General features: G+C 40.8%; 1 protein-coding gene across 2 annotated transcripts in view; it reads right to left on the bottom strand.

Moving 5' to 3' along the window:
- The window catches only part of chd1 (chromodomain helicase DNA binding protein 1), a 176,072-nt gene that overhangs the window by 57,848 nt on the left and 99,502 nt on the right, over nt 1–18,722 (bottom strand). For both annotated transcript variants that reach the window (XM_080189073.1, XM_080189074.1), the window contains exons 10-13: nt 9,852–10,030; nt 8,888–9,015; nt 5,279–5,495; nt 3,305–3,394 (exon numbers count right to left, since the gene is read on the bottom strand). In XM_080189073.1, the coding sequence (XP_080045199.1) occupies nt 3,305–3,394; nt 5,279–5,495; nt 8,888–9,015; nt 9,852–10,030 (614 nt within the window). The remainder of the gene's footprint in view (nt 1–3,304; nt 3,395–5,278; nt 5,496–8,887; nt 9,016–9,851; nt 10,031–18,722) is intronic.

Here is an 18,722-nt window from a genome sequence, read left to right as displayed (position 1 = left end):
ACTTAATACTGCATTGTTTCTATTCAGAGGACTAAAAACTCAACATTAAAATGACAGAACTGTAGACTGCAGAGACTCACGTTTGGATATAGCTGCAAAGGTTAGAGATCCACCCTGCGGCTCAACCAAATTTCCAGCTGTTTGTGCAGCATCTTAGACAATGTCCGACAGGGCTCTGAGCTCAGTCAGATCTTGACCTTACACGACAGACATATTTAAACATTTTCAAGCACAGCTCATTTGTTAACAACTGAGGTTTCCTCTCCCTTGTGGCAAGGTGGCACACTGCTGCCTCACAACGCCAGGGACCAGATTTGATTTTGGCCTTGGATCACTGTCTGTGTGGAATTTGCATGTTCTCCCAGTGTCTGCATGGGTTTCCTCCGGGTGCTCCAGTTTCCTCCAACACTCCAAAGATATGAAGGTTAGGTTGATTGGTTCTGCTAAATTACCCTTAGTGTCAGGGAGATTAGCAGGCTAAATATGTGGGGTTACGCAGATTGGGCCTGGGTCAGATTGTTTCAGTGTAGGCTCAATGGGCCAAATGGCCTCTTTCTGCACTGTAGTGATTCTATGATTGCTCCAGGAATTTTGTAAACTTCTCAAATGGACCCAAATCTTGGATCTTTCACAGTAGTGAAAGTGACTACCACACTAGGATGTGCTTATCCATTTACCCATCACAACTCTTTCTCAAAGTTTACATCATATTCAGAGGCCCAATATTAAGAATCTTAAAGCGAAATTTTTGTTACTCTTATTGCAATAATGTGTTGCAATCCAGTTGTCTGAAGAATATCCTTTATCACCATGTGACTTTCTATTTTCCCACAGCAACTATCTGGTCTCCGAATGAAACAGCTTGGTTACTGAGCAGTCTTTTCTCTAGTGTGCTGAAAATGTGAAATGATCAACGCTAGGCACACTCTGACTCATGTTTCAGAGATGAAAAGAAGCATTCAAAAATGCAAAGCAAAACAGATGTTGTAAATCTGAAATAAAACCAAAACACTGCAAATACCCAAAAGATTAGGCAGCATCTGTGAAGAAAGAACTAATAACTTGGGATATTGAGGCCCTGGTTGAGAAGGAGGCACATGACATACATAGGCAGTTGGGATCAAGTGAAAGCCTTGAACAGTATAGGGGATGTAGGCATAGAGTTAAGAAAGAAATCAGGAGGGCAAAAAGGAGACATGAGATTGTTTTGGTGCCAAAGCAAAGGAGAATCTAAAGAACTTCTAAAATACATAAAGGCTAAAAGAGTAACCAGGGAGAGAGTAGGGCCTCTTAAGGATCAAAAGGGCTGCAGGGAAAAGCCCGGGAACTACAGGCCAGTGAGCCTCACATCTGTGATGGGTAAGTTGTTGGTAGGTATTTTGAGAGACAGGATCTACAAGCATTTGGAGATGCAAGGACTGATTAGGGACAGTCAGCATGGCTTAGTGAAAGGAAAATCATGTCTCACAAATTTGACTGAGTTCTTTTGAAGGGGTAACCGAGAAGGCAGACGAGGGCAGTGCAGTTGATGTTGTCTACAAGGTACTTGTACAAGGCCTTGGATAAGGTACCGCATGGTAGGTTGTTACATAAGGTTAAATCTTATGGGATCCAGAATGAGGTAGCTAAATGGATACAAAATCCGCTTGATGACAGAAGACAGAGTGGTCATAGAGGAATGTCTTTCAAACCGGAGGCCTGCGACCAGCGGTGAGCCTCAGGGATCAGTGCTGGGTCCACTGTTATTTGTTATTTATATTAATGATCTGGATGAGAATATAGGAGGCATGGTTAGGAAATTTTCAGATGACACCAAGATTGGTGGCATAGTGGACAGTGAAGGAGGTTATCTTGGATTGTAACGGGATCTTGGTCAATTGGGCCAGTGGGCTGACAAATGGCAGATGGACTTTAATTTAGATAAATGCAAGGAATGCATTTTGGTAACTGAACCAGGATAGGATTTACTCAGTTAATGGTAGGGCGTTGGGGAGAGTTACAGAACAAAGAGATCGAGGGGTAGAGATTCATACCGCCTTGAAAGTGGAGTCACAGGTGGCTGGAGTGGTGAAGAAGGCATTCAGCATGCTTGGTTTCATTGGTCAGAACATTGAATACAGGAGTTGGGACGTCTTGAAGTTATGCAAGACATTGGTAAGACCACACTTGGAATAGTGTGTACAGTTCTGGTCACCCTATTAAAGAAAGGATATTATTAAACGAGAAAGAGTGTATAAAAGATTTACTAGGACCAGGGCTTGATGGATTGAGTTATAAGGAGAGGCTGATTAGACTGGGACTTTTTCCCTCTGGAGCAAAGGAGGCTGAGGGGTGACCTTATAGAGGTCTATAAAATAATGAGGGGCATAGACAAGGTAGATAGTCAATGTCTTTTCCCAAAGGTAGGGGAGTCTAAAACTAGAGGGCGTAAGTTTAAGCTGAAAGGGGAGAGATGCAAAAGGATCCAGAGGGGCAATTTTTTCACACAGAGGGTGGTGAGTGTCTGGAACAAGTTGCCAGAGGTAGTAGTAGAGGCAGGTAAAATTTTGTCTTTTAAAAAGCATTTAGACAGTTACAGGGGTAAGATGGGTATAGAGGGATATGGGTCAAATGCAAATGGGGCTAGTTTAGGGGTTTAAAATAAAAAAGGGGTGGCATGGACATGTTGGGTCAAAGGGCCTGTTTCCATGCTGTAAATCTCTATATGACCTCCATTTCAGAGCAATGGTCTTCCACCAGTTCTTTCTTGTCCTTAACTGGAAATGTTAATTTATTTCTCTCTCCACAGTTGCTGCCAGACCTGCTGAATAATTCCAGCATTTTGTTCTTATTCAAATGCTATATATTTACTTTGTTACTGCCCATTGCAAAACAGGGAAATTGAAATGATTGGAGACCAGCAGAAATTATTTTTCAAAAACAGTTAAAGATCTTCTGTAAATCTAAATCTGGTCTTCATCAAAAGGATCAGTTTTAATGGTCCTTAGCTCAATTTTTTTTTTAAAAGTACATCACTTTCTATTAACAGTCAACACTATGAATTGCATTTCTGAACTTAAGCGTCATCTTTGAGATTTCCTCACCTGTTAATGTAATTATGCATGCTAAATGGTTTCACCGGCTTATCATCACAATCTGAGATTGTTACCAGGAAATACATACAAATATGAAGGATTTCTTCAGTGTAGCACTTCATAAAATAAATAACAGCTTTTCAAAGACATCATTAGGATGAATATATAGTGCAGACTTGCATTGAAAATGTTCTTTCATGATGATTATATGTAGCTAGTTGCATTCTCACCTTGTCCTTCAGCAAAATCTCATATGTTGTCAACAAGATATTGAATTTCAACCGCTTTGTCTGAGGATGCATCCATTCATATGTTCTTATCTAATAGTAGAACAAATTTATCATAATCAAAAAGAAAAATTGCATGTTTATTGGTAGACATTGACAATTGAAAAGGATTAGGAATCATGCATTTAAACTACCCAAGAGTAGGTGTAGGCTGTATAATAGGCTGTTATGTTCTAAGACAAGATCAAGTGTAGTATCAACAAGCTGCACTTGGTTGGAGTCATCAGGTTACATTTTAGCTTCGTTTGAAGCAATTTTTAAAAGCAGGATCTCAGCCTTTTGGCTAAGATGAAAATGAGATCAAACCTTGGAGGAGAGCTATGCCTACGCCAATCAGCTTGGATCATGCAGACAAGCCCAAGACAGGAGGTGAGAGTCCTGTCGTGTCAGCTTGGATTGGGAATGGCTCAACTTGTTGAGACTTTGAATTGGACTTGACTTGATTGAATTAGAATAAAAACAAAAAAAAAAGTGACTGTCTGGAATATGTTCCAGCTAGTGTAGTGTGTGCTCACATGTTGCATGTTTTCAAAGTGGAGTTGGACAGAGTGTTGGCAGGGGCAGAGAATGCATCATAATTGGATTGTTAACATATGCGTGATCAACGTAATCTCCCTGACTGAATCGGGGTGGAGAGAACCTTTTCTCCTCTATTGACACTGCATTTCTTGCACCTTCCAGGAGACTGCATGGCTGGTGTTGGGATGTTGAGGGACATTTCCAGCTCAAGATACTTCATGTTCAAACATGAGTTATTACACAGAATAATCTCCATAAAGTTACAACTTTATGGAGATTATGCTCTACATCAAAACACTGGCTTAGCCATTCTGCACCAGATCCAGCTCAACCTCTTAAAGCAGTGTTAGGTCCTGTTCTCCAATGATGAAGCTGCTCTCTAATCCCTAGTTTCTTTCCTCTCCTGTATACCATCTGCTTAAACAACACTCCCACTGCCCAGCCCTCACTTTCAAAAAGTGTGAGGAGCTCATGAACTTCTTTATCTCCAGGACTGAGTCCATCAGATCAGCTGCCTCTGCCGCTTCCTTCCCTAAAGTTGGTGTCATATTTGATCATGAGTTGAGCTTCCAACCACCGATCTACAACATTGCTAACAGTGTCTATTTGCACCACCATAACAGTTACTCTGTCCTCATTCAGCTTGTCTGTTTGAACCCCTCGCCCATACCTTTGTTACTTCTAGATTTGACTATTCCAATACAGCCCTGGCCAGCCTACCAAACTCAACCCACTGTAAACTTGATTCCATCCAACATTCTACTGCCTATATTCTAACTCAACACTCACTGTTCACTCATCACCCCTGTACTTATTGACATACATTGGCTCAGAGTTCAATGATACTTTGATTTTAAAATCCTCATCTTGCCATGACTTAGTTCCTCCTTATCTTTGCAATCTTTTCCAGGACATAACCCTCTAAGGTATCTGCAGTCCTCTTTTTCTGAACTCTTATTTGTCCTCAGTATTAATCAATCTACCTTCAGTTGCTAAGGCAGTAAGCTCTAGAATTCCCTCCTTGATCCTCTGTCTCTTTTCTACTTAAATACAGTCCTTGGAACCTAACCTTTTTAATATCTTCTTATGTGCCTGATTATTTGTTTGAAATGCTCCTCTGAAGCACTTTGGGATGTTTAACTAAAGTTGCTGTATAACTGAAAATTGCTGCTGAATGAAATTGCTAGGGACACAAGATATTGTCTCACTTGATATTGATTTGCCTTACAAATTTACATTATTAACTGGATTTCCTGCAATGCTGCACATATAATATCAGATGATGTATCATTTTAAACTATGTATTTCAGAATATGTATCTAAAGTTAAGCTGTGTCCCTTTGAGACCAAAAAGTCTAGTTGCTGGATGCAGCAACACAACATCAAATAGCAATTTACCATATTACGGCTACTGATGTCCCCCAGGTAAACTACGACGTTCATTTCAGGCGCCCACATCTCAATTTCTCGTTGCCAGGAAGTGAGTGTTGAGAGTGGAACTACTAATAGGAAAGGGCCATACAGCTGGTGCTCGTGAAACACGTAGCTGAGGAAGGAGATGGTTTGTATGGTTTTCCCAAGGCCCATTTCATCAGCAAGAATGACGCTATTGTTCCTATGAAATAAAGACAGCAATAAATAATCATTGCAAGCTCACTTTCATTTTTCTAAACTCTCAAATAATTAAATGCAAGGAAAGCTGTTTAAACAATAACGTTTAGATTGTTTAATGTTAAGAGGCATGTGATAGGAGGAGATTGCAAGATGAGGAATTAGGTAGTGGGGGGGGGAGATGGGGAGAGGTGCAATGACATGAGGAAGTAGGGCAAAATACGAGTAATGAGGGTTGGGAGGGTGGAAAGGAGTTGTTTGAGTTGTTTCCTCGTCACATCTGTCCCAAAAGCCTGCATCCTGAAATTAAAGAAAAGAAGTGGGGGGAAAGTGGGGAGGCAGCAAAAAAGAGACTGAATGGAAAGGAAGAGCGATGCAGAAAATCAGCAAAACAAATGTCCAAGACAAGTAAGGGAGCAGTCATAATCTCAGGCATATCATGTGCAACACCAGACTGCAACATCAGACCTAAATGGTAAGATATGAGAATTGCTTTCACTCAGTCAGACTTTTTTTTTGCTGTGATTATCTTGCCAGTGAGATTGCTAATTATTCGAGTCCAACACAACACTTTTTTGGAACTGGATTCTAGTTTCTGAAAAAGAATCATATTGGATTTGAAAAATAACTGTTGCTCTCTTCACAGATGCTGCCAGATTGGCTGAGACTTTGCAGTATTTGCATTTAATTTCCAAGCTCCAGCATCTGCAGTATTTTGCTTTAATCTGTTAATTATTCTTTTGGCAATTTCCAGTCTAAAGTCTGACAACACCAGGTTTAAGTCCAACCGATTTATTTGATAGTAAACTCACTAGCTTTCGAGGTTTCCATCTTAAACCTGGTGTTGTCAGAATTAGTGTTTACCCCAGTCCAACGCTGGCATATCCACATCATAATTTCCAGTCTTCCAGAGGTGAGCAACAGAAGGTAATGCAATGGGAAAATCTGAAGAAGACTGCTGCCTCTTGGTGATGATTTGATATTGAATAAACTAAATGAGTTTCATGGTTGTGCTGGTATACTACAGGACAGCTTTGCTCCCATGCCCTATGACAGCCAGGTCCAAGCAGCATTCCTATTTTCCCCAAGCAGGAAATTTACTGCTCAAAATTTTTATTTCCCTGTAGTTCATAATTCTTGTGTGATAGTCCAGGAGTTTGCTTGGTTGAGAATATTACCATGTTTTCGATTTAACCTCGTCTCAGACAGGGCACAATTTCAACATTTGCAGATGACATAAAACTTTGAGAGATTCTGGTAATTGAGGATAGTGATAGGCTTCAAGAGGACATAGACAGAATGGACGCTCACATGGCCGATGACATGATACAAAGAGAAGTGCGATGCGTTATGTTTTGATCTGAAAAACAAGGATAAGCAATAAAGAATACAATTCTGGAGGCTGTGTCTAAGCAGAGGGACCTGGGGTATATGTGCACAAATTGTTGAAGAAGGCAAGGCAGGCTGAGTGCGTGGTTAATAAGGTATAGGGATCCTGGGCATTTTAAATAGAGACAGAGAGAACAAAAGAAAGAAAATTATGGTGAATCTTTATAAAACACTGGTGTCTCAACTGTAGTACTGATTATGACCAATTCTGGGTACAACACTTCAGGAAGGATATGATGGCATTAGAAAGGATGCAAAGATGATTTATGAGAACGCTTCCAGGAATGAGGGACTTCAGTTACATGGATAAATTAGCAAAACCAAGATAGTTTTCCTTAGATAAAAAAGATTTAATATTGTTCAAATCAGGAATCAAGACAGAACAGGTAGGAAAAAGCTTTCCATTAGCAGAAGTAGCGAAAACTAGAAAATATCGATTTAAGGTGACTGGCAAAATAAGGAATGATGTTTTTATGAAGCAAGAATCTGTAATGCAATGCTTGAGCATGTGGTGAAGCTGGACTCAATCAGGGCTTTCATTAGGGAATTACATAATTATCTGAATGGAAAAAATTGTAGAGCTGTGGGAAAAGGGTGGGGAAGTGGGACTAGATGAGCTGCACTTGCAGAGAGCTAGCAAAGAAATGACGGGCCAAATTGCCTGCTTAAGTGCTATTACCATGCTATGGTTCGATTTCATCAAACCAATGTAAAAGACAACTCGCAATGCCTTTAAATTTACATACAATTAATTTCATTTTTGTGAATATTAGCTGCAGATTTAAATCAAAATTGTTTCCCTGGCCTCAAACATTCACTTGACAGTCATGATAGCAAATGAAACAATCACAGTTTGATCAGCACAATATTCTTCTCCAGAAAACCAGGTGCTGAAGGAGAGAACTGGTCTCAATCTTTGCCCTCGGTTACAGGTTTTATTTATAGAAATACACAATACAAACATACACCTCTTAACCAAACCCACAATTCCAGCCTGCTATTTATAGGAGCACAAATAAATCCCCAGTTAACACCCACCACCTACATGCTTGCAACCCGGGTGAAACTAGCTGAACCAGTGCAAAAAATATCTGAATTTCAAACTTTAGTTACATCCAGCTTAAACTGAATCACCATGATCCTTAACAATAGAAGAATAATAATAATAATGCCTGAAGTTGGTTTCACCCATAAAACTGGCCATACAGCCCCTCTCCCACCTGCACATCAAAATAATGAAGGCAATGCATTTCTGTTCAAGGTATACTGTTAATTATTATTCATTTATGGGATATGGGCGTCACTGGCTGGCCAGCATTTATTGCCCCTCTCTAGTTGCCCTTGTTCAGAGGACAGTTGAGAGTCAACCACATTGCTGTGGTCCTGGAGTCACATGTGAGCCAAACCAGATAATTTCCTTCCCTAAAGGACACCAGTGAACCAGATGGGTTTTTCTGACAACTGACAATGGCTTCATAGTTATCAGTAGAATCTTAATTTCAGATAGTTTTACTGAATTTAAATTCCACCATCTGCTGTGGTGGGATTCGAACCCAGGTTCCCAGAACATTAGCTGAGTTTCTGGATTAATAGTCTAGCGATAATACCACTAGGCCATCGCCTTCCTGAAAATAATGCTGATTTTCTTTGGCATGCAGGTATTATTAAGCATGAAAAGTAATTTTCATTCACTTAAAATAAGGTTACTTACAGGTGGAGGACTAGATTTTATTAAATGCCTTTCTCTTGTGATAAATACATTTTTTCCTGTATTCATAAAACTACCAGGCTACCATTCTTAAATAAAATTAATGCTTTTCATTTCAAGAGGGAAAAAAACTTTTATTGAACAGTTTCACTGGTTCATGTAGAGTTTGAGTTTGTGATGATGCTAAAGTATTTTAGCAGAAATTTGAACTGTAATCTCACTGCAATATGTATCCAATTTCCCATTATGCCCAAAGGGGATAATCCTGAAATCTCAAACATGCATTTGTAACTACTTACTTGCACCAGGAGTGTGCCAGCCAATTTAATCCATTTAACTGATAGTCTCGGAGCTCCAATACGTCAGCACTTCCAATATAAGCTGGCTGCTTCTTCAGTGTAACAAACCTGGGTCTTTGCTTTAAAACCTGCATAAACAACAAAAGTAAATGTCAAGTGTTGTTCCACAAAGTAACCTTGTTATGTACCATCAACTGGCACCAATTAACAGATACCCTAGAAACAATAATGGAATCTAATGAAATGCCCCATCATGGACATGATGAACAGAATAGCTCTCTTTGGGCTATTTAAACTGTCCCTGGAGTTCTTCCCCATAAAACAACAGCATCAGAGATGTTGCCAATCACCCATGGATACTTAGTTATGGATGAGTGTAACAGGAAACATATTTCCGTGGAGCTCCAAAGTCTGAAATTGCTCATGACAAGGTACATATTTAGAGTTCTGCGCGCATCTCTGATTTCTAATGAAGTGAATAAAACAGTGTAGCAAATTTTCAATGTAGTGGGAAGCAATTTTAGATTAAAAGATTACCAATGTCAGAATGTCAAATAAAATACAGATGGTCTACTGTCAGGGCTTGTATCAACTTCACAAGTTTCTCAATTTTGCTCAGTGAATTGAATATATGCTATCAGATGTCTAGAATGGGTCACTGGGGTTTCCCAATTGATTTACAAAACATAGTTTTTCTTTCTTTTTCTATCAGTTTCCTATTGTTGATGCTAAAGCCAGGCTATATCAAGAATACTAACTTCCAGTTCGTTGGTATATAATGGACATCAGACAAACAGATTAGGCCTACAGGAATCAGTTGACTTTGAAGTACAGAAAGCATTACAAACTTCAAAGTAGCATACATCAGAATAAGTATAAAGTTAGTATTTATATAAGTATTTAAGTAGGAAGCTACATAGAAATATTTTAATCTGTATGGACCCAAATACTTAAATTCAACTACCTTGCACTCCTTCAAGGGGATGCACCTGGATTGGTTGCGGTTTGTATATGCATCTATGTGCGACTGAAACTTCCTGGACATAAGAGCACCATCCTCCCAACTGCACTCCGAGTATGAAAGGCCTTGCCATTTGCACAAGTAGTCCGGATGACCCGAAGCAGATTTCTGGTTGGAGTGTGCTGGAAACAATTAATTGCATTATTTAAATGAAGATTTTCTTGATGGAATGGCAATAACATACAGCACACATCTCAGGACTCATACTTGCACCCGTTTCATATTCAAAATTCTCAGAAAATCAAACAATTTTTACCAAGTATCATAGAGAGCACAACAAAGAAACTGTCAGTTCTGCCAAACACAGATTTTGTTGGCATTTATCCTCCACAAGGCTTACTCTGAACGCATGTGCCCACTCATCCTCACATTCCTTTTTGACCCTTCTCGTACCATCAAGTAACCAAATTATTCTTAAATTTTGACACAACTCAGCAGTTTCTCTATTTGTAACAATGCTTTCCTACTCTCCGTTCTTAATATTTTACATTTAAACATAAAGCTATGTCCCCTTTTCTAGTCCTCCTCAATCACTGGAAACATTTCTATCTTCTTTGATTTTAACCTCCTCTGTTCAAATCACTCCATAATCTTTGTTCAAACAAAAGCAACAATTTTCCAGGTTTTTCTTCTTGTATGGATATCTTCATAACAAGCAGCATGCGAGTGAATCTGCACTGTACCAGAATCTCTGCAGTACAGGAGGTGGCCACTGGGCCCATCAAATTTGCATTGACTCTCCAAAAGAGCAGCTGCGTTTAAAAAATATTTTTAGTTAGCGGGTTTATCTATACATCTACTTTTTTTGTCACGTCAAAAAAATGCTCTCAGACATCTGCTCAACACAATGGAGCAAGTCTGAAAACTGTGCTGGGTAGATGCATTGGCCATGCTAGATATTCCCTCAGTGTACCCAAATAGGTGCTAGATTAGGGGATTTTCAATGTAACTTCATTGCAGTGTTAACGTAAGCCTACTTGTGACACTAATAAATAAACTTTAAAAACTTGAAAGTTTGTGTAAGTATATTCAGGCCTTATAGTTTAATAAATATAAACATTTAATACAGCCTTTTTAACAAATAACTGGCAGAGACATAAAATAAAACTGCTTCTAAAACGGAACAAAATCCAAAGACACCAGGAAAAGAGATTTTCTTAGATGGAACATCCTAAAAATTCACTTTAACCTAAGTTGAAAAAATGGGCAGCATATTGAGTCAAAGGAGATCGATAAATCCATTGTGTAAAATATTCAAAAATACCTGTTGTGGGGGGCGGAGGGGCGAGAGAAAATTGATTTGCTATCCATGATATCTACAATATCAACTGATTGAATTACAAAAACAAAGGTTAACCAGCTGGAATAAATAATCAGTAAAAGGTTATATTGTCTTAAATTACATCAAAACAGGCCCCTGTCCTGATCAAATTATTGTAAATTTACATGGATTTGTTGCCAAGTACATAATCCAATATTATAAGCTTATTTAGCGATAGATACCATGAAATAATTTACTATCCCTAAGCAGCATATCATTATCGAAATCTATAAATGAAATGTGGTGCTTGGAAAGAATTTCTTCTTACTTTCAAAGCTAGCGCTAAAAGCCAGCACAGAGTTAATTAAACCTCCAGCCAAACGGTTCCAGTAAAACTGAGACTCTGGCATCCACCTAATAATGTAGAAAATAGACTAGGTATGTCTCATCGAGAAAAAGCCAAATCAACCCAAACAACTACAACCCCGTTTACCTACACCTAGTCATCTGTAAAGTGATGGTGCAAACCATCAACAGCCATCAAGCGAATCGTAATCTCAAAATAAGCTACTGCTGACACTTAGTTTGGGTTCCATCAGAACAATGAGGCTGCAGACAATATTACAGCCTTCACCAGACATGAAGGCAATCTAGGCGACAGAGAAAAGGTGACTGCCCCCAACTCTTGACATCCAGCCCACACTCGAGTATGACACAAAGGCAGCTCAGTGAAACTAAAGTTAGTAGAAATTAAAAGAGAAATCCTTCCTCAGTTGGAATCATACCAGAAATAAGAGGATGAACATGGTTGGCACTGGTCAACCATCACAACCCCTTGATATTACTGCAGTTATCCTTCAGGAACTGCCCTCAGCCCAATCATTTTCAGCTACTTCATCAATTATGTTCTGCTTTTAGGTCAGGAGAACAATGTTTGCAGAAAACTCTACAGCTCCAATTACAACTCCTTTGACAATGAAAAAGCCCAAATAATTTTATAATATGACCTGGAAAATATTCAGGATTGGACTGACAAGTTACAGAGAACATTCGTGCCAGGCAACAATCATCCTGAACAAGAGAAAGCCTAACCATTCTTCATGATATTTAAAGCGCCATTATCGCCAAAGTTTTCTCCATCATCCTCAGGGGTTCACCACTGTCCTAAAGCTTAAGTAGAGCAAAAGGAGAGCAGAAACTCTGATGAATGACTTTTCAAAATTTCTCCATCAACTACAAAAGCTAAGTGAAACAATCTACAGAATTCCCTGCATGCACCTCACCAAGACTTTGACAATGGCTACCTTCCTCACTAATGCTACTGTTGAGAAGCACAAGATTAGCAATACTGCAAGAACATTATTACTTCCAGATTTCCTTCCCAAGTAAAATACCATCATGATTTTAGACTTACATTGCTGTTCCCTCCATCAATGGATTACTATCCTGGACCTTTTTTATCCAGTAGCATTGTGGAAGTGCCACCACCACTTGTGATTCAAGTAAAGTACCACTAGTGCATTCTCAAGACAAGCCGGGGTAGGCAGTAAATGCTGCCCACATATCGGGAGAAATAAAATCTTACCTTGTTCTCCATTGCAGGAAAACATTCTGATTTACACCATTAAACTTTAGTGGGCAGAATGTATAATTACATTGCACCTACATAATTTATATTCAATCTAGCTACATAGCTTTTTTTTATTTGTATATCTGAGGAAACACATATAATTCAATGTCAAGATTAACAATACATTCCATGGCTTCAGATGATGCAGTGTGAAAGGTTATGAAGCCATCAGTAAAAGATCTCTCAGGGAAGAAGTGCAGTATACGGTCAATGGCCTGACCTGAGTGGTCACAATCTCAGTTTGAACGGTTCGTTACATTCAACTTGTGAAGCAAGTGATCAGAGATTCCCTATCCAGGTTTCCCAGGGAAGACTGAAATCTGGGACTTCATCATTCGGGTCAGCTACCAGTTATGATTGGCGATGTCTGCAGACAATCACAAGAGGCACAACCAAGAGACAGGGCTGTCATGAGTTTGCAAAGTATAGCATGTGTGAGATTGTGGACAAGTCGCCAGGACCGGATGGAATGCATCCGAGGGTTCTGAAAGAAATGGCGGAGGTGATAGTGGATGCCTTGGTGGTTATTTTCCAGACGTCGCTGGATTCCGGGGAAGTGCTGGAAGATTGGAAAGTGGCTAATGTTACGCCGTTGTTTAAGAAGGGTGCCAGGCAAAAGGCAGGGAATTATAGGCCGTTTAGTTTAACGTCTGTTGTAGGTAAAATGTTAGAATCCGTCATCAAGGAGGAAATAGCGAGGCATCTTGAGAGGAATTGCTTGATAGAGCAGACGCAGCACGGTTTCGTTAAAGGGAAGTCGTGTCTGACAAATTTACTGGAGTTCTATGAGGATGTGTCTAGGGCGGTGGATAGAGGAGAGCCGGTGGATGTGGTCTTTCTAGATTTTCAAAAGGAGTTTGACAAGGTACCTCACAGGAGGTTACTGCAGAAGGTCAGGGGACAGGGAGTTGGGGGTAGGGTGTTAGCGTGGATAGAGGATTGGTTGTCAAATAGGAGGCAGAGAGTGGGGGTCAATGGGTGCTATTCGGATTGGCAGATGGTGACTAGTGGAGTGCCTCAAGGGTCGGTGCTGGGGCCTCAGCTTTTTACCATTTATATAGATGATCTGGAGGAGGGAACCGAGTGTAGGGTGTCGAAATTTGCTGATGACACCAAGATTGGGGGAACGGCAAATTGTGGAGGGTGTGGAGAGTCTACAGAAGGATCTAGATAGGCTGGGCGAATGGGCCAGGAAATGGCAAATGGAATTTAATGTTGGCAAGTGCGAGGTGGTCCACTTTGGTAGGAAGAATGGTAGGAAGGATTATTACTTACGTGGCGAAAAACTGCAGCAGGCGACGGTGCAGAGGGACCTCGGGGTCCTTGTGCATGAGTCGCAAAAACCCAGCTTGCAGGTGCAGCAGGTGATCAGGAAGGCGAATGGGATGCTGGCCTTCATAGCGAGGGGGATTGAATATAAAAGTAGGGAGGTCTTGCTGCGGCTGTATAGGGCATTGGTGAGGCTGCAGCTGGAGTACTGTGTGCAGTTTTGGGCGCCGTACTTACGCAAGGATATTTTGGCCTTGGAGGGAGTGCAGAGGAGGTTTACTAGGCTGATGCCGGAGTTGAGGGGGTTGAGCTATGAGGAGAGGCTGAATAAACTAGGCTTGTACTCGTTAGAGTTTAGAAGAATGAGGGGAGATCTCATTGAGACATATAAGATGATGAATGGGATGGATAGGATAGAGGTGGATAGACTCTTTCTGCTCAGAAAGGATAATAGGACTAGGGGGCACAGCCTCAAGATAAGGGGGGGGGGGGTGGTTTAGAACAGAGTTGAGGAGGAACTTCTTCACTCAAAGGGTGGTGAATCTCTGGAATTCTCTGCCCGTTGAAGCGGTGGAGGCTACCTCGCTAAATATTTTTAAGACGCGGGTTGATGGGTTTTTGATAAGAGAGGGGATTAAGGGTTATGGGGAGAGGGCGGGAATGTGGAACTGAGCCACGACAGATCAGCCATGATCTTATTGAATGGTGGGGCAGGCTCGAAGGGCTAGATGGCCTACTCCTGCTCCTATTTCTTATGTACCAGTAGTGATAACAGGATTTCAAATATGTGCGCATTTTTTGAGGTGCTGCGTCAATGGGAGAGCTAGTAGTGCTCTTAAAAGGGGACAGTTCCATGTGGACATCAGAAGGTACAATATACGCTAGCAAAGGAAGCCATTTGAGCCATGATGGTCTTCAAATCCCAGAAATAACTCTCATGATTGCCGGGAGGCGGATAGCTGCCACATTTGTGTGGCGACTCCTGAGCCATTACCTACAGCTATATTCAGTAAAATATTCCAGCTGATCACAAAATCTCATTCTAAATCTTACGTTAACTAAAGGATATACATATGAATTAAATTACAGATAGCCAGCCACCAATACACAATTATAACCATAAATGGTTACATCAGCGAAAGGAATCATTCACCCCATTGTTTACATGCCAGCTCTTCACTGAAGCAATCTAAAAGGAGAATTACCATCTTGTTTTATCCACATAGCTACCTATTCTTTGTATTGCAATAGTCTTCTTCAACTAGGCTGGGTGGAAAAGCATTCCATATTTTTAAAACTCAACAAGTAATAAATATCCAATACCCTCATATTAAATTTGTATTAAATCCACTTTTGCCCTTCTCTGCTCCAGTGGAAATAGTTCCTTTATTTGGCATATTTCCTCTTTGTGAATGTATATTCTCTATAGTCTTAATATCCCTTCTATAATTAGGTTCCAAACCGGAACATCTAGATCAAACAAAACTTTGCTCTAATTTATCTTTAAGTCTTTGCTAAGTATTCTGATTACTCATCTGCAAAACCCAACATGTCATGAATCTATTTCATTGCTTTCTCCACCTGCACTACGAAGGAATTGGAGCCTTGGGTTTAATTTTAACTAGAGCGAGAAACAAGCACGAGGCCAGAAGGATGAGCAGACTCATTTCACCTTGCACGAGGCAAGGGCCATTTTAACTCCTGGGCTGCTTAATATAGTCCTGGCCAAAACCTAACAAGAATGACAAGAAGCCAGTTAACATGGGGCATAGAGAGTTTGCTACCAGGCCACCACTGGTACCGGGGGTGGGAGGTGGGGGGATTCTGAAAAACTCCACCAGACAGGCAATATCAGTGAGGTGCGCTCACCTGCCTGGTCAAGGGCTTTGCATGCTGTGCAGAGTATTTGATGGAAATTAGATGTGAACATGGTGAGTTTTTGGATTTGATTCATTATTGTCATATGTATTAACTTACAGTGAAAAGTATTGTTTCTTGTGCGCTATACAGACAAAGCATACCATTCATATAGAAACAAGAGTGTGCAGAATGTAGTGTTACAGTCCTAGCTAGGGTGTAGAGAAAGATCAACTTAATGCAAGGTAGGTCCATTCAAAAGTCTGATGGCAACAGGGAAGAAGTTGTTCTTGAGTCGTTAAGAGGTGGTGAGAGCACCCAAATGATGTGCTAGTTAAGTGCATTGGCAATACTAAATTCTCCCTCAGTGTACCCGAACACGCGCCAGAGTGTAGCGAATAGGGGATTTTCAAAGTAACTTCGTAGTAGTGGTAACGTAAGCCTATTTGTGACACTAATAAAGTAAACTTTGAAACTTTAACCAAAGACCACCAGGTAAGATACCTAATGAAATAACATTGTTATGTGAATGCCAGAGTCATACTTCTACTGGAACAGTTTGACTGGAGGTTTAGCTAACTCTGATGTGCTGGCTTTTAGCACCAGCACTGAAAGCAAGAAGAAATTCAACAAGAAATTCTTTACAAGCACCATGTATTATTTACAAATTTATGATAACTAAATGCTGCTTAGAGATGGTAAATTATTTCATCAAGTATCTTATCTGGTGGTCTAGTAGATAAATTTTTAAAATTTACTTTAGTAGTGTCACAAGTAGGCTTACATTAACACCGCGATGAAGTTACTGTGAAAATCCCCTAGTCCACACACTCTAGAACCTGTTCAGGTACACTGAGGAAGAATTTAGCGTGGCCAATGCACCTAACCAGAATGTCTTTCATCTCCACGGCACGGGTCGATTCCCAGAGAATCAAGGTTTATGGGGTTAGCACTGCTGCCTCTCAGCACTAGGGACCTGGGTTTGATTCCAGCTTGGGTCACTGTGCAGAGTTTGCACATTCTCCCTGTACCTGTGTGGATTTCCTCTGGGCGCTCCAGTTTCCTCCCACAGTCCGAAAGACGTGTTGTTAGGTGCACTGGCCCTGCTAAACTCTCTCAGTGTACCAAATAGGCACTGGATTGTGGCGACTAGGGGATTTTCACAATAACTTCATTGCAGTGTTGATGTAAGCCTAATTGCAACACTAATAAGTAAGCTATCACCTTGTTGATATTGTATTCCTGACAACTGATTTTCCCTCTCTTTGTCGAGTATGAGGGATTAAAACCAAGCTTTATGTACTGTTCTCATTTTCTAAGGTCTCTTTAATGAAGTGACCTCAGCATCTTTGTTTTTTCTTCCACATTGTATTTTCTTACACTTTAAATTAAATTGCATCTGCTTTTTGATCATTCTGTGATCTTCTGAAGACTGTTACAGTCCTTTTTCCTTCCTGTCAAATCCCCTACTTTTTGTCAATATCTCAGTGGAACAAAGCACACAAACAAATTAACAGGTATTTTACAACATTTCACATCAGAGTACACCAAAGAATTCTAGATCCAAAGAATTACCTTCTGAAACGCAATCAACATTGACAGCGCAAAGAGTGAACAACTAGTCTGTCTACAATAAAATACCATGAGCAGTGCAAAAATTATCAGATAATCTTTTGCGATGATGGCTGCAGGAGGAATATTGGGGACAGCAAGTGAACTCACTCATTCACTTCCAAATAGTGCACCAAGATCTTTAACATCCACTTCAAACCACCAGAACTGAGAGTCAGGTTCTCAAGTCAATGTCTAATTGAAGTACACTACTTCAACCATGCAGCACTCCTGTGGTCCTGCAACAAAGTGTCAGATAATATTTATATGCTGAGGTCTAACTGTGGTTCGAATCCATAACCAGAGGTGAGTGTGAGGTGGTCCACTTTGGTAGGAAGAATGGTAGGAAGGACTATTACTTACGTGGCGAAAAACTGCAGCAGGCGACGGTGCAGAGGGACCTCGGGGTCCTTGTGCATGAGTCGCAAAAACCCAGCTTGCAGGTGCAGCAGGTGGTCAGGAAGGCGAATGGGATGCTGGCCTTCATAGCGAGGGGGATTGAATATAAAAGTAGGGAGGTCTTGCTGCAGCTGTATAGGGCATTGGTGAGGCCGCAGCTGGAGTACTGTGTGCAGTTTTGGGCGTCGCACCTGCGCAAGGATATTTTGGCCCTGGAGGGAGTGCAGAGGAGGTTTACTAGGCTGATACCGGAGTTGAGGGGATTGAGCTATGAGGAGAGGCTGAATAAACTAGGCTTGTACTCGTTAGAGTTTAGAAGAATGAGGGGAGATCTCATTGAGACGTATAAGATGATGAATGGGATGGATAGGATAGAGGTGGAGAGACTCTTCCCGCTCAAAAAAGACAGTAGGACTAGGGGGCACAGCCTCAAGATAAAGGGGAGGCGGTTTAGAACGGAGTTGAGGAGGAACTTCTTCACTCAAAGGGTGGTGAATCTCTGGAATTCTCTGCCCGTTGAAGTGGTGGAGGCTGCCTCGCTAAATATTTTTAAGAAGCGGGTTGATGGGTTCTTGATAAGAGAGGGGATTAAGGGTTATGGGGAGAGGGCGGGAAAGTGGAACTGAGCCACGACAGATCAGCCATGATCTTATTGAATGGCGGGGCAGGCTCGAAGGGCTAGATGGCCTACTCCTGCTCCTATTTCTTATGTTCTTATATTACTGAATTAAGTCATACAAGCAGATCAGAAAAGGTGAAACAATATAGTCATACTTATATCCTGAAG

Source organism: Carcharhinus amblyrhynchos, chromosome 5 (assembly GCF_965287045.1).
Source record: "Carcharhinus amblyrhynchos chromosome 5, sCarAmb.v2.hapA, whole genome shotgun sequence".
Classification (NCBI taxonomy): domain Eukaryota; kingdom Metazoa; phylum Chordata; class Chondrichthyes; order Carcharhiniformes; family Carcharhinidae; genus Carcharhinus; species Carcharhinus amblyrhynchos.
Note: the sequence above shows the minus strand (reverse complement) of the source record. Positions and strands in the feature narration are given on the sequence as shown.